We start from the raw sequence: 13573 nt of genomic DNA, 5'->3' as shown, positions 1-13573 counted from the left end.
CTGTATGTTTGTGTGTGTTTGTATTTTTATTTATTTAATTATTTCAATTAAAGTTATGCATCGAAGCAAGCCTATATCTGGTACAAATCGCTGAATTTGTTTGATTTTTTTAGTCATTCATTCAAATGTTTTGTACGCTACTATTATATATGTAGACCTTTTTTATGAAATGTTTTTGCTTCCTAACCATTAGGTACCTTAATGGAAAACATTTATATAGTTAAAAATCTACCTTGAAAGTTAATTTACCTTTTCTATGTTCTATTAAGCTATAAACTGACATGTTCTGACATTTGTGTGACCTCTCCTAGTGCAATTATTCAATACAGCCACATTCCAAGTTTTCTCAACATACCAAAAAGTCAAGACGAGAGATGCAGACTGTGACTAAAAAGGTAAATTAGCTGTAGCTAACGTTTACACTGGTTAATAAGTCCTGACATTAACTGGACAGTAACTTAGTATTTCATTAACCTTAACTCTTACATTTTTATACCTCATGCATACTGTAGAGCTTTGTGTCTACTTCGGTCTGAAAGTGCAGATTCACTTTTCCAAAAACTAAACCTTCACAGGGTAAGTCTGACAAACTAATCGTTGATAATTCAATTGCTGCCTTCAAATGTTGCAGTAAACATGTCATGTTCATGATGTTTTCTTGCTCTGCATTTCCATGTCTCATTTGCCAGTCTCTGCAGTTTTTGCACTTTAATTGCTAAATTTCACAATTTTATTCAAGAAGCGAGGCAGATAAAAATGCAATGCAATGTCACTCTACATTCCAGCACACATAAAATAATATTCATTCAGTTTATGAACATATTTTGCCAAAACATTGTGACATAACCACAGTTATATCCCATGCAAAGCTTCTCTGAGCCAGCAACAGTAATGAAGGGGGGCGGAACTTAGTCAAGGGTCAATTACCTTTGATTATCCTTTTCAGATTCAATGTCATTGAGAGAATATCACTTAACATAGAGTGTTCCTTGTAATCATTCAATCATAAACTATACAATATCTGAGTTGCTAATAACAATCTACACTGCCAGATGTCGAAAACATTCAATGATTCATTGACTTGCTAAATCAGATATGTCAAGTCAGCCAAAATGATTTACTTTACTTTGTATGTAAAGTATGTACTCAATACATACAAGCTCACAACTTTTTTTCAAGACTTTCACCCACTATTGCACTTGTGTATATGGTTGTGTGACAATAAAAGTGATTTGATTTGAACTAGGGCTGAGTATTGATACAGATTCAATCTGATTCCGATTCACAGCTCCCGATGATGAACAAATAAATGAACAAATCCATGTATTCTATCAAGAATCAAGGATATCAAGGATATTATATTTCATATATTATTTTTAGTTACCTATTTATTTGTTTAAATGCATAATTTGTACTATTTACAAATATTTATATTGATTTGTTGAATACGTGCTGAAACCGGTACTGTCTCTTTAACCAAACCTGCATTTCTGTAAAGAGTGTCTGTAGATGAGCGCATGTTAACGAGAGAGGACTCGAATGACTTTATCTCATCTGTGCCATGCATTATTAGAATTAAATGTTTATTTTTTGTTGTTTTTGATCAACAACTGACTGTACAGAACTGAAAGGGTCTTAAAAATGACATTATTCAATGACAAATTGGTCGCATGGATCTCGTCTTTGGACACACATCACACGGAACATCTTTTAACTCTCAACACGCAGCAAAAGGATCTCGCTGCTGAATACTCCACCACTATACTACACAATTACTGGTGAGTGAAATCGAAAAATTTACCAGCCAGTATAACAAATATACAGTATACATTTTAGACGCATTGTGCAAAATTTGGTTGCAAATGCAAGTGATTTCCTCTCATTGTAGTAGAGGGTTGTGCACAGAGTAAAAGATCGATTTAGGGATTTAAGAATCCATACTGAGATCATTCAAATGAAGATCACGATGCATCAGAAAATTTATATTTTTACCCACCCCTACTCACAACTGTCTAATCTAAAAAGGAATGATGAAAAAACGACATCAGTTCAACTGCTGCTCTTTAGGAGCTATAGATCTCTAAAACAAACTTTATATTGAGACAATGTCCAATAAATGTCAACATGACAAAGTCAAAACTGCTGCCAGACAGATAGGTACATACCCATCTAGTCCGCTGTGTCACATCACACTCTGTCTTTGAATTCAAAGTGTATCATTACTATGTAGTAGGTGTGAGAGACATTAAGAGGGAACAAAATAATTACAAGGTAATTGTTGTGTGTGGCCAGCCTTCATGAGACTGTTTGGTTGCATTAGTATGAACCTTACAAGTACTACAAATATGCACATGGTCAAAAGATGAACAAACAAAAACCATCCGGCTGAATGGTTCCAGTAACATTTCAATTTGAGCATGGTTTGGTATGGTACGATTATTCTAGATCCGTTCCTGGCCCGGAATTCTCCGCATGGTTAGCTCACCATACTCAGGACAGAGAACTGTTCTGGTGGAACACCTGAAGTGATATGACGACTCCCGATTGTTCACTTTCCCAGTCAGTCCACTCTAATCCAACATAGTTGAAAAAGAAACAGTAACCATGTCAGCGAGCCTTGCCGTTTATGCAATTTTGGGTGGTGTGATCACAAGTGGACAGCACCAAATCCAGGTGTAAACTGGGTCCAAAACGTTATGTGATCAGATCACTCAAACCACACTGGAAGGTAGTCAAAACCGTATGTGTCTACAATTGTACTGTTAAAGCTGTTCTGATGCGTCCCGGACATCATCAAAGGACTACCTATTCATTTGTCAATCAACCACTGTAATAAAACAAGGGTTTTAAAATTTACCAGTTAGATATAACTGTCTGATTGAAAAGTTTGGAAAAGAGCAAATATACAAGTACAAGACTTGCCTGATATCAACATGCAATGACATTGATCATGTGAAACACACACATCCAAAGCACTAAAATAACGCAAAATTTAGCACGAAACATCATGTTCGGGCTTAGATTAAATTTCAGGTATATTAGGGAGAAATAGTGTGGAAGTTTTCTTTTTTTTCTTCTTCTTTTTTTTTACCTTTTTGAGAATATGTTGTCACAAAATCAGAGACCCTCCCCTCAAAATCTGAACATGAAACGTGTTTGAGACATGTAACTACCAGATGTAAACGGTGATGTGTCCTGCCTGCCTGACCACTTGTGATCAGATCATCTGAAACAGATCTTTATTTTTTTTTGGGGGGGGGGGGGGATTTCCCCCCTTTTTCACCCAATTTGGAATGCCCAATTCCCAATGTGCTTTTAAGTCCTCGTGGTCGCATAGTGATTCGCCTCAATCCGGGTGGCGGAGGACGAATCCCAGCTGCATCCACGCTCAACTCACCACACGCCCCACCAAGAACGAGCCACATTATAGCGACCATGGGGAGGTTACCCCATGTGACTCTACCCTCCCTAGCAACCGGGCCAATTTGGTTGCTTAGCGAACTAGCGAACTCCAGGGGTGGTAGCCAGCGTTTTTTACCGTTGAGCTACCCAGGCTCCCATCCAAAACAGATCTTAATACCAGGTGTAAACAGGGCCTCTTACAGTGTCTTTGAACAATGATTTTTTTTTCAGCTTAAATAGGCTGAGTACAACTGCTCTGCTTGCAAATGACGTTTCAGTACGCAGACACATTTCAGTGAGGCACATTGCAAGGCACTTATTGCACCCCTTTAATGTTTGATGCTAAAAGCAAATACTTTAAACTGTGTTTAGAGATTCAGACCTGTAATTACTGGACTATTATGCAGTTACCTTGGCAAAGGAAGTCCATCTCACTAAACACGCTGTCTAAAGTTCCTTTACAAGAGTCATACTGAGTTGCACTTACACATGCATTTATTTCACTCAATTAAAACTCTTCTTTAAAGCGATGTATTGTGATTTCCATAATTAATGGTATTGAAAAGAAATGCAGTTTTCTCTGAAACCATGGTGCAGACATTTATTTTTGTTTTATCAAATATATTGCACAGAACTATGCAGGAGCATTTCACAAATTATGTAATCATGCTACATTGTCATTGTTCCTATGGTTTCATGCATCAGTTCCTGTTAGAGGTGCACTACATGGTCAAAACTATTTGGACACCTGCTTATTGAACATTTAAACAATAGTGCACCCTTATGTGGAACACAAAAGGACAAAAAAACGATTACTATTTTTATCGGCACGTCTTTTCAATTCAATGGCAGTTGACTAGGGCTAGGGATTGATACAGATTTCCCAATTTGATTTGATTCCAATTCACAAACTCTCGATTCGATTCCGATTCAATTAGATATCGATTTATAAGGGTACATTTCTGTTACAATGTTCAATTTGCTTATATAGGAAAGATATTCTCACACAGCTAATGCTCATAATGATAAAGGAACCTCCTAGGCGACCCTTTTAGGTACAATTCAAAAACATTAATTTTACAAATTATATTTTATCATTAGTTTTTCATCAAATTGGTCACATTTTAGCTTTTGAAAAATGTTCAAATTCAGTCTATTCCATCAGTTAATGTCTTGAAACTGCATATATTATATTGCATTTATATTTTTGTTACCTTTTTATTGTATACTTGCACAATTTGTATTATTTACAAGTATTTACATCTACATATGTAGAACACGTGCATATTCGGTACTGTCTCCGGCATCAGCGCATGTAACAAGAGAAGACGTGTGTGGTTTCTGTAGCGCATCCATGTGTGATTAGAATTAAATGTTTATTTTTTTGTTGTTTTTAATCAACAACTGACTGTAAACACAAAAAAGGAAGATACCTTTGTAATGACATATGGATCCGTGGATCTCGTCTTTGGACACACAGAATGAGTTAAACCAAACTTTTACTTTCAACACTCAGTGAAAGGACCTCAGTGTTAATAACTTCTCCACTAAACTACTCAATCACTGGTGAGTGAAATCTGAACATTTACTAGCCAGTGGCTAAACACAGACAATTTAATTTGCATAGCGTGAGATTTGGTTGCACATGCGAGTGATTTACTTTCATTAGAAGGTAAGTATGGCGCTATAGGAGGTGTAATCGAGCTTGAAATCCTGATCGCCAATGAGACTGCCTAACATATGTGCAGAGCCCTAGATGGCGCTATAGGAGGTGTAATCGAGCTTGAAATCCTGATCGCCAATGAGACTGCTAATGTCAAGATTTACAGTGGAAAAAAAAGTTAAATTTTGGTCTATTCTCACCCAAAACCAATTGGATCTGTTCCGAAGACATTGATGAAACCACTGGAGTCTTATGGATTACTCTTATGCTGCATTTATGTGCTTTTTGGAGCTTCAAAGTTCTGACCACCATTCACGTACATTGAATTGACCTACATAACAGCAATATTCTTCTGAAAATCTTTTTTGGTTTGTGTTCAGCAGAAGAAAAAAAAACGAAAGTCATACACATCTTGGATCGAATGAGGATGATAAAATGATGAAAGAATTTTCATTTTTAAATGAACCATCCCTTTAATGGTGCATTCAATTCACATGAGAATGATCATATTTATGGGATGAGTGTAAATGAATGCACAGTCCATAAAAATTGGAACAATGAAGGAGGGAATTGAGTCATATTAGTGACCAGGACAGAGACTTGTGGGGGTGGGCTCTTTTCATTTGGGCCAATAAGCAACCACCCAAGAACCACCCAGAACACCCTGGCAATGCGCTGAAACAGAGTTAAAAAAAAAACAAAAAAAAACTTAACAACAGCATAGCATCAATCTGACAACCACCTAGAACACCCTGTCAACTGCAGAGCAATGTGCAAAAAACACAGAAAACAACTTAGCAACAGCATAGTAACAACCTGGCAACCACATCCTGTAGCAATGCGCCAAAACACACAGCAGAGATCACATTGACAACTGCATAGCATGCCCTAGCAACCATCCAGAAAACCCTAGTTACCACATACTGTAGCATAAATGTGCTACAAAGCAAATATAACTCTTTAGCAACCACTAGAAAACTAGTTTTAATTAGGCAAAGACCATTCATCCATCTTCATAAAATACAAAAATACATATTGTTGGACATTTTCATGAGCACTGGTAATTATTCATACACATCATACCTTGTTTAAATGTAAACACATGTGATTGACTTTTATATGAACAGGTCTCCTGGAGAGCCGGGAGACTGATCGCACATAACTTCGTTACTTAACAGCTTTCATAATGTTTAAGTCTAAACTTATCAAATTAAAAGTAAAAAAAAAAAAAAAAAATACTCACATGAGCAGCTTCTTGTCTTCCCCAGTGGAGACAGTGGCGCGCTCTTCGCTTGTGATTTTGATTCAGATTCGTGATTCGTAAAACTAATAATTCAGACCAGTTTTTGAGTCTTTTGTTCAGTTCAAAGCAATCAAATTTAAAAGACTGGACTCAAATGATTGTTTCAACAAATCACACATCACTATTATGGGATCTAAATCCCGTCAAAAGTATTTTGTACAAAATAATAAGCGTGAATCAAAAAAGAATAAGGGTAGATTAAAAAAAGTGCAAAAATAAATAAAAAGCACAGATCAAAATAATTAACACAGATAAAAAAAATAACAAGCATGAATCAAAAATATATAAACACATTTAAAATACAGTAGTTTCTTTTTCCATGATACTGCAGCAAAATCAGAAACAAGTGACCAAGCGTCCCCACGTCAATAAATAATCCAATAAAGTTGGCTTATGTTGGCTTATTGACGTTGGACGTACTTTATTCACAAATAGTCGCAAATTTAGGGAAATTTTAGGGAAAATTTAAATTAATAATGAATGTGCATTCTGTAAAGTTGAACCAGAAACATTATTCCACCTATTTTGGAATTGCCATCTTGTCAAAAGATTCTGGAAGGATGTCGCTCAATTTATGTGTAGAAAAACGAATTATACTTTTTCCATTGAAGAAAACAAGGTTTTACTTTATTTTCATCACAATAACAAAGATGTTAACTTTTCTTTTATTGTACATTTTATAATTATTTATGGAAGATGAAATGAAGTCGAAATGGTCAGAAAAGAAACCCAATATTAACCTATTTTTGATAGACTTTTTACAACATGATTAAACTTTGTAAAAATATTAAAGCCAAAAGATTTGTAAAGATCTTTAATTTGTATAATTTAACATAATGCTGTTTGTATTGAAACCCCTAACTATTTGTATTGTCTTTTACACCTCCCCCCCCCACCTACATCTGTGATTAAAACATAAAATAATACAAAACCACGTTCATCTCAAACCATGATTTATATTTCAGTGATTATTATCATCATTATAATTATTATTTATAATTGTTTTTATGTCTTCATTTGTGTAAGTAATTTTCCGCCTGTAAATGGAAAGGTGGTTACTTATATAACCTATATATTATTTTTTTGATCACTTCATTATTTTAATTGCTTTTTCATTTCATTTGGAGTGCAATTTGAATTTAGAAATGTATTTGATTTAAGTTTTTTGCTTTTTAAATAAATAAATGTAATTTTCAATGCAAAATCACTAAAGCAAGAATATTCACTGATCCCTCAGTGAATATTGGATATTGCGATATATATATATATATATATGTTGTAAAGCCATCTTTCAAAAAGTTGAACAACACACATTTTTTTCCAGTTTCATTTGAAATTTTAGTTAAAATAAATAAAAAACAAAGTTCAAAGTTTGAAATCAAAGTGTCTTGCTTTATTGTATAGGCTTAACCCTAACCCTGCTTAATGAAAATGATCCCATAGTACGACCTAGCATCCAACCAGCGGTAATAATGTTCATCGGTTTCCTGTGGGGTTTTTTTTTTTCTGCGACCAACGACCAAGACTCTTTTCATCGACTAATGTTTTGGTCGACTATCAGGGGGCAGCCCTACAAAAAAAAGTAATATAACCAAGGAAAACATGATTTTGTTTGCAATTCTGATGACTTCGCTTTAATTTTTGTTTTGTTTTTTGCTGCATATTTTAAATGTGTTTATAAATTTTTGATTCATGCTTGTTATTTTTTGATATGCGCTAATTATTTTGATCTGCGCTTTTTATTTATTTTGCGCTTATTATTTTTTTATCTGTGCTTATTATTTTTTGATTCATGCTTATTATTTTGATTTATGCTTATTATTTTTGGATCCGTGACCACAATACTTTTGACAATCTGCACGCGATATTTTTTTTGCAGTGTTCAGTCGCAAAAGTAATGAAAGGGTCTGGAGAAATTTATCAGAGTAAAAGTATTCAATTTCTCTTCAAAATGTAGTGAAGTGAAAGTAAAAGTCCAAAGAAATATTTATACTCCAGTAAAGTACAAATATAAAAAAACTGTACTTAAGTACAGTAACGAAGTATTTGTACTTCGTTACTATACACCTCTGCTCTCACAAATATATCATCGTTTTCAGATATCTTCATTTTCTCTGTCCACACCTCTACGTGAAGTCAGCATTTTCAAATTTATCCACTTGGGAGTGCGTTTTGGAAAAGTTCAGTTTTCGCTGTCAAAAATGCAGTCTCAGAAGAACAAAACGTAGAGAAAAAGATGCATTTTCAAATGAAAACGTATTAGTGTGGACCTGGCATAATAAAAAATGTTATCTAAGGAGATTGTATGGCTGTTTGCTCGCTTTTATGCACCTGTTACTAATAGTTTATTAGCCAAATAATAATAAAAAGCCAAATCCGTTAATTAGAATGGGGATATCCACATATATCAAATGGCAGAAAGCTAAAAGTTTTGTGAGAAACTGGTGTTATAACCTTGACAAGGCTGAGCTAGTTTTCCTCCCAGTCAAGACCTTCCAATTCAGTATCACTCCATCTGTGCACAAATTCAGGGAGACATAATTTACACATCCAGTGTATACAATTTTCTTGAACTGAATTAAAATGACCAACACACCCACACTGCTTACACTGCAGTAACTGCCTGGTCCTGGAACTTCCATAACATAATAAAATCTATTTCCTAAACCCCTATTCCACCAAAGGCTCCTTTTGTAGTTCTCCTCATTTTAGCTATGAATCTTTGAGCACATCTAAACTGCTGCAGCCTGATTTGTTTTGAAAAGTCCAGGAAAATTTCACAAGTCTGCTCTTGTTCCTTCTCTGGCTTGCCTTAACTGCTAGAATCAGACTCAAAATGTTGTTTCTGGCCTCCTTAATCTTCAGGCTGTGATCCATGCTATGACTTCAGCAATCAGCTGCAACCAGTCAACTAAGCGCCCATCTATAGATTCATTAGCCCACTATATTTGCCCCCTACTGTTCAAATGACCTTCTAAAGAGACAGTTATAACTTGATTAATCAGCTACATTTTGGCCCAGGTATAAAGTGCTTTTGTAAAATGTACTGTTCCTTTATTAAAGTGCTGGAAAGACAAAGATTTGTGGAGACAAATCTTTGAAAGATATTCAGAGCTTTGTTTGAGGTATGCAGTTGCAAGCAAAATAGATATCCACAAGCAGAACTGTATCCTTGACTTTGTTTTCTGAATTATATCTGCCAAATAATCAGTACTTATTACTTTTGAATGGATTCCGATTACAAAATGTAAACACATTTCTACTTTAAGTTCAGTGTTTTCTGTGCAGCCTGTAGTATAGAAACAATATATTTTACATTTATTGCTAAATATTCCGATATGTACAAATACTGTAGATAAGTAGTTTAAGGGTGAAGAGACACTGACTCGATTACGTCATTCACAGTGCATCATGGGAGTGGGCGCTCGCTCCGAGGCACATTTGGCGGGCTTTGTTAGCCACGGTTCTTTGATTGGTGGATCTTTCTCTGCTGGACCATGGGTAATGTAGTTGTTTACCAAGAATTTTGCTATCAAACATGATTTTTAAACAATGAAGTTGAAATAATGCAGACCGATGGCTTCAGCACAAGCATATATCATCGATAAACAACCTTGGAGCTCAAGGTAGGTCTGTCTTTAAAGGTTTATAAGTTATCATCGAAAATCAATTAGTCTATGGAAGAAATTAATAGGATTGTTACTTCCAAAACTAGACTGTTGTGCTCTATTACTGTGCTATCAACTTCTTCAGATAAACCAACCCACAAATGGCACGTAAAAATGAAAGGAACTGCGGTTGGTCGCTTTACATGTCAGTCATATGTGCTTTTCCTATCTATGTGGGTGGTTCTTGGCCAGAATAAGCTGCAAAGTGGAGTAAAATTTATGCCAATCAAAAGTCAAAACTGACGTTCAAATGACACTACTTATTCAGTTCTTATACAGACACTTCTACTGACAGTTTGCCTACCTTTTCAGTGTCACAATAATATATTACAGTATATGGCATGCTCCATCTTGTAAGTCAGTATGGTTGAAAAGACAATATAAAATAAATGAAAATGTATCTGAATAAGACATTTGAATCTGGCTTTTAATTCTTCTTTTCTAAAGCACTGACATTAACAACCCCTGGATAGTAAAATACCCTCAAAGAGGGTAAGCTGACAGGACAGACTCATAATACTTGACATCTGTGTGCTGTACTGTCTTTAATGTGTATGCAACTGAAACCAGTCTAACACTTCTTTTAAATAACTTTTTTTTATCATTATTCATCCGTATTTGTATGAATCATTTCTGAGTAAGTCATAAGTTATTTCATTTGTCTTATCAATGGAAACTAATAATGGTAGTGAAACCATAAAAAAATCAAATAAAAAAAACATGTAAAAACACTAAAGTATTCAGCTACACACATGTACAGTATAATGGCCTGAGTAACTTCAAAAAGGCTTTCAGTTTTCCTTCAGCCCTGAAATCTGTGCGAAATCTTGCTAAAAGCTCAGGTCAACAAAGAGAAAATAACAAAATGCTAAATTAAACCAAGGCTTTGAATGTCTGTCTGTGTAATATATAATAATAAACAAATAAATAAATAAAAATGTTAGACACTGACAAAACAGCATAGACCTACATAATATTTGTGTTGAATACTAAATTGCCAGATTACTGGACACTAAGTTTAGAGTTGCTGGTTTAAGAGAAATCATATACCATCTAACATAAAAAAAAGCCTACAGTATGTGGGCCAGATTGATAATTAGAGGTGAAGTCTGTACGCTGTTAAATACAATGACCTTACAATTGTGAGTAGCATGCTCTTTACATAAATCAAATATTTCTGCCTAATGGACAACAAAAAATGTCTGACTTTAAAGGCATGCAATAAAGCAACAAATGTGGTTTTGATAAGGTCATTATGTCGGAGAAGGACAGATGAGTTTCTCAACAGCAGAATTAGACTAGATATGAAATATAAATATGAAAGTCACAGACCAATATAAACAGATTTCCAGATGCAAATGGTTTTGCTTTTGTATTTCCATGAATGAATATTAACATCTGAAAGTGAATGTTTTCACATTCAAATATTCCTGTATGTTTATGATCTACACATCTGTTTTCAGACTGCATATTCCTGGAATTGATACTCAACCGCCCTACAGCTATATTTTGCGGACAATATAATAAATGACATAGTGTACTAATTAAAGGAATATTACGGGTTCAGCACAAGTTAAGCTCAATCGACAGCATTAGTGCCATAAGTTGACCATGATGCCAAATGATGTAGAGGGGAAATGTGCTTCCTTTGAGCAGCAAATTGTAAATTTAAAGCCAATATCAAATAATAATCATATAATGTAAGCCCTCTGTACAACATACACAAAAACAGGTAAGACAATAGCTTTCCATAAAAACAATAAACATTTTAGAAAGCCAAATAGGCAATAACAGACTTGAAGATGTGTAACATGGGTTATTTAAGAGAGCTGACATGAAACTAAATGGGAGGAAAAGTAAATTGACCGAAACGAGAGTTTTTCTTTCACTTCACTAAGGTTGCCAAGAACAGTTGGATCTCCCCTGCTTTGCTCATATCTGGGGACCATTAGTTCTTACATAAAGAATTATCTAAGCAGGGTACTTTCTTTGATTATGACACACCACACATTTGGCCAGCCTATTCTGAGACGTCCAAAGGTTTTATGCCTCTGAATAAATTAACTTAACTAAACGAAAATGAAGGAGGTCTGAAGCATTGCAGCTTGATGACGCACAAGCGGAGTGAAGCGGCTTTTCAAAGTGCTGCTCAGCTCAAATCTTAGGGCAAATTGCAATTATTGATTTTTATAGTAATTTAGAAGTAGAAATGAAACACGTCTTGCAGAACAGTTCCTGATGAATGACACCGCATCCCACCTATTAAATGGAAATGAGTGCTGTTATCAGTATCCCATGAGACAAGGTGGATTTCATTTAGACCTTCAAAGTCTCAATTCATTTCTATCGGGTTTTTAACGGCAGCGCGTTTGACATCACCAGAGAATTTGTCTACAAACACTCACCTGTAAAGATGAGAAAGGCAAGTTTTAGAAAAGTCTGTCCAGTAAGATAATCCATGGCTCCTTAAAAAGGATCCTGGAGATAAAGTACTGTTAACCTAGTGTGTGTCCACTAATAAATAATAACAAATAACACGTATTTCCGTAAGCATCCAGTTCTGTCAGCTCGCGCTGCTCGGGGTCCCTGAGTCTCGCGCCTCACAGCTGTTGTGATTCAATATGATGCTGATGTTGCAGCCTGCCTCTCTCTCTCTCTCTCTCTCTCTCTCTCTCTCTCTCTCTCTCTCTCTCTCTCTCTCTCTCTCTCTCTCACTCAATTTCAGTTAAATTCAAATGAGCTTTATTGGCATGACAAATTGTACATTGTATTGCCAAAGCACGAGCACTTCTGTATTGAACAAGTGTGGAAAAACAGAAAAAAACAGAAAAAAAGTGTATATACTTTCAGTGGTGTGTGTGTGTTTGCATATGTGTGTATGTGTGTGTACAAGAGTTTGTGTGAATTCACGTGTCTTTGTGTGTGTGTGTGTGTGTGTGTGCCTGTGTGCGTGTCTGTGTGTGAATAAATTGGCACATCACTGTTTAGTCGACTCTTCCCTCTTTTTGTGGCAGGAATTGATGTACTTTGCTGCCAGTGAAATGCAGTCTCTTTGTTCACCAAGTAAATATTGAGCTTGTGCATCATTCTTCAACTTTTTGAAGTTGGGACAAATAATTTCAAATTTGGGAAAGAAGTGTTTTCGAACACTTGTTATTAGGGCAGGTGGTTAACAAGTGCAGCACTGTTTCTATTTTTCCTTGGCTACAGTACAGGCATAACCTGCTCTCTCTGGGCATCCAGCTCTGTCTGTATGTGCCCTTCTCTATGTTGGCTGTGGTCGCTCAGTCTGTACCTCGTCATGTTTTTCCTAAGTTTGTGGTGTCTCACTGTGCTCAGGTATTCTGCTGTCGTGTAATCTCTGTTTAGGGCCAAATAACATTGTAGTTTGCTTTGTTTTTGTGTTGTTTCATTCCAATAAGTTAGGTAGTTTTCTTTTTGTGCATTAATCATTTGGTTGGGCCGGATTCTGTGGATGAGGGTGTCAGTGTCCTGAGGCTCACTCACTAACGCTCAGTCCTAATCAACACACTCTCA

At 35.6% G+C, this 13573-nt stretch overlaps 1 protein-coding gene across 1 annotated transcript in view; it reads right to left on the bottom strand.

Annotated features, from left to right (window-relative positions):
- LOC127455014 (tyrosine-protein kinase receptor-like) overlaps window positions 1-12574 on the bottom strand; it is a 90227-nt gene extending 77653 nt beyond the window's left edge. Inside the window, exon 1 of the mRNA XM_051722534.1 lies at window positions 12442-12574. Coding sequence (XP_051578494.1) covers window positions 12442-12496 — 55 coding nt within the window. The 5' untranslated portion in view covers window positions 12497-12574. The remainder of the gene's footprint in view (window positions 1-12441) is intronic.
- Window positions 12575-13573: the final 999 nt, after the last annotated feature.

This window comes from Myxocyprinus asiaticus, chromosome 17, assembly GCF_019703515.2.
Source record: "Myxocyprinus asiaticus isolate MX2 ecotype Aquarium Trade chromosome 17, UBuf_Myxa_2, whole genome shotgun sequence".
Classification (NCBI taxonomy): domain Eukaryota; kingdom Metazoa; phylum Chordata; class Actinopteri; order Cypriniformes; family Catostomidae; genus Myxocyprinus; species Myxocyprinus asiaticus.
The sequence above is the reverse complement of the archived record's forward strand: the minus strand, read 5'-3'. Positions and strand labels throughout refer to the sequence as shown.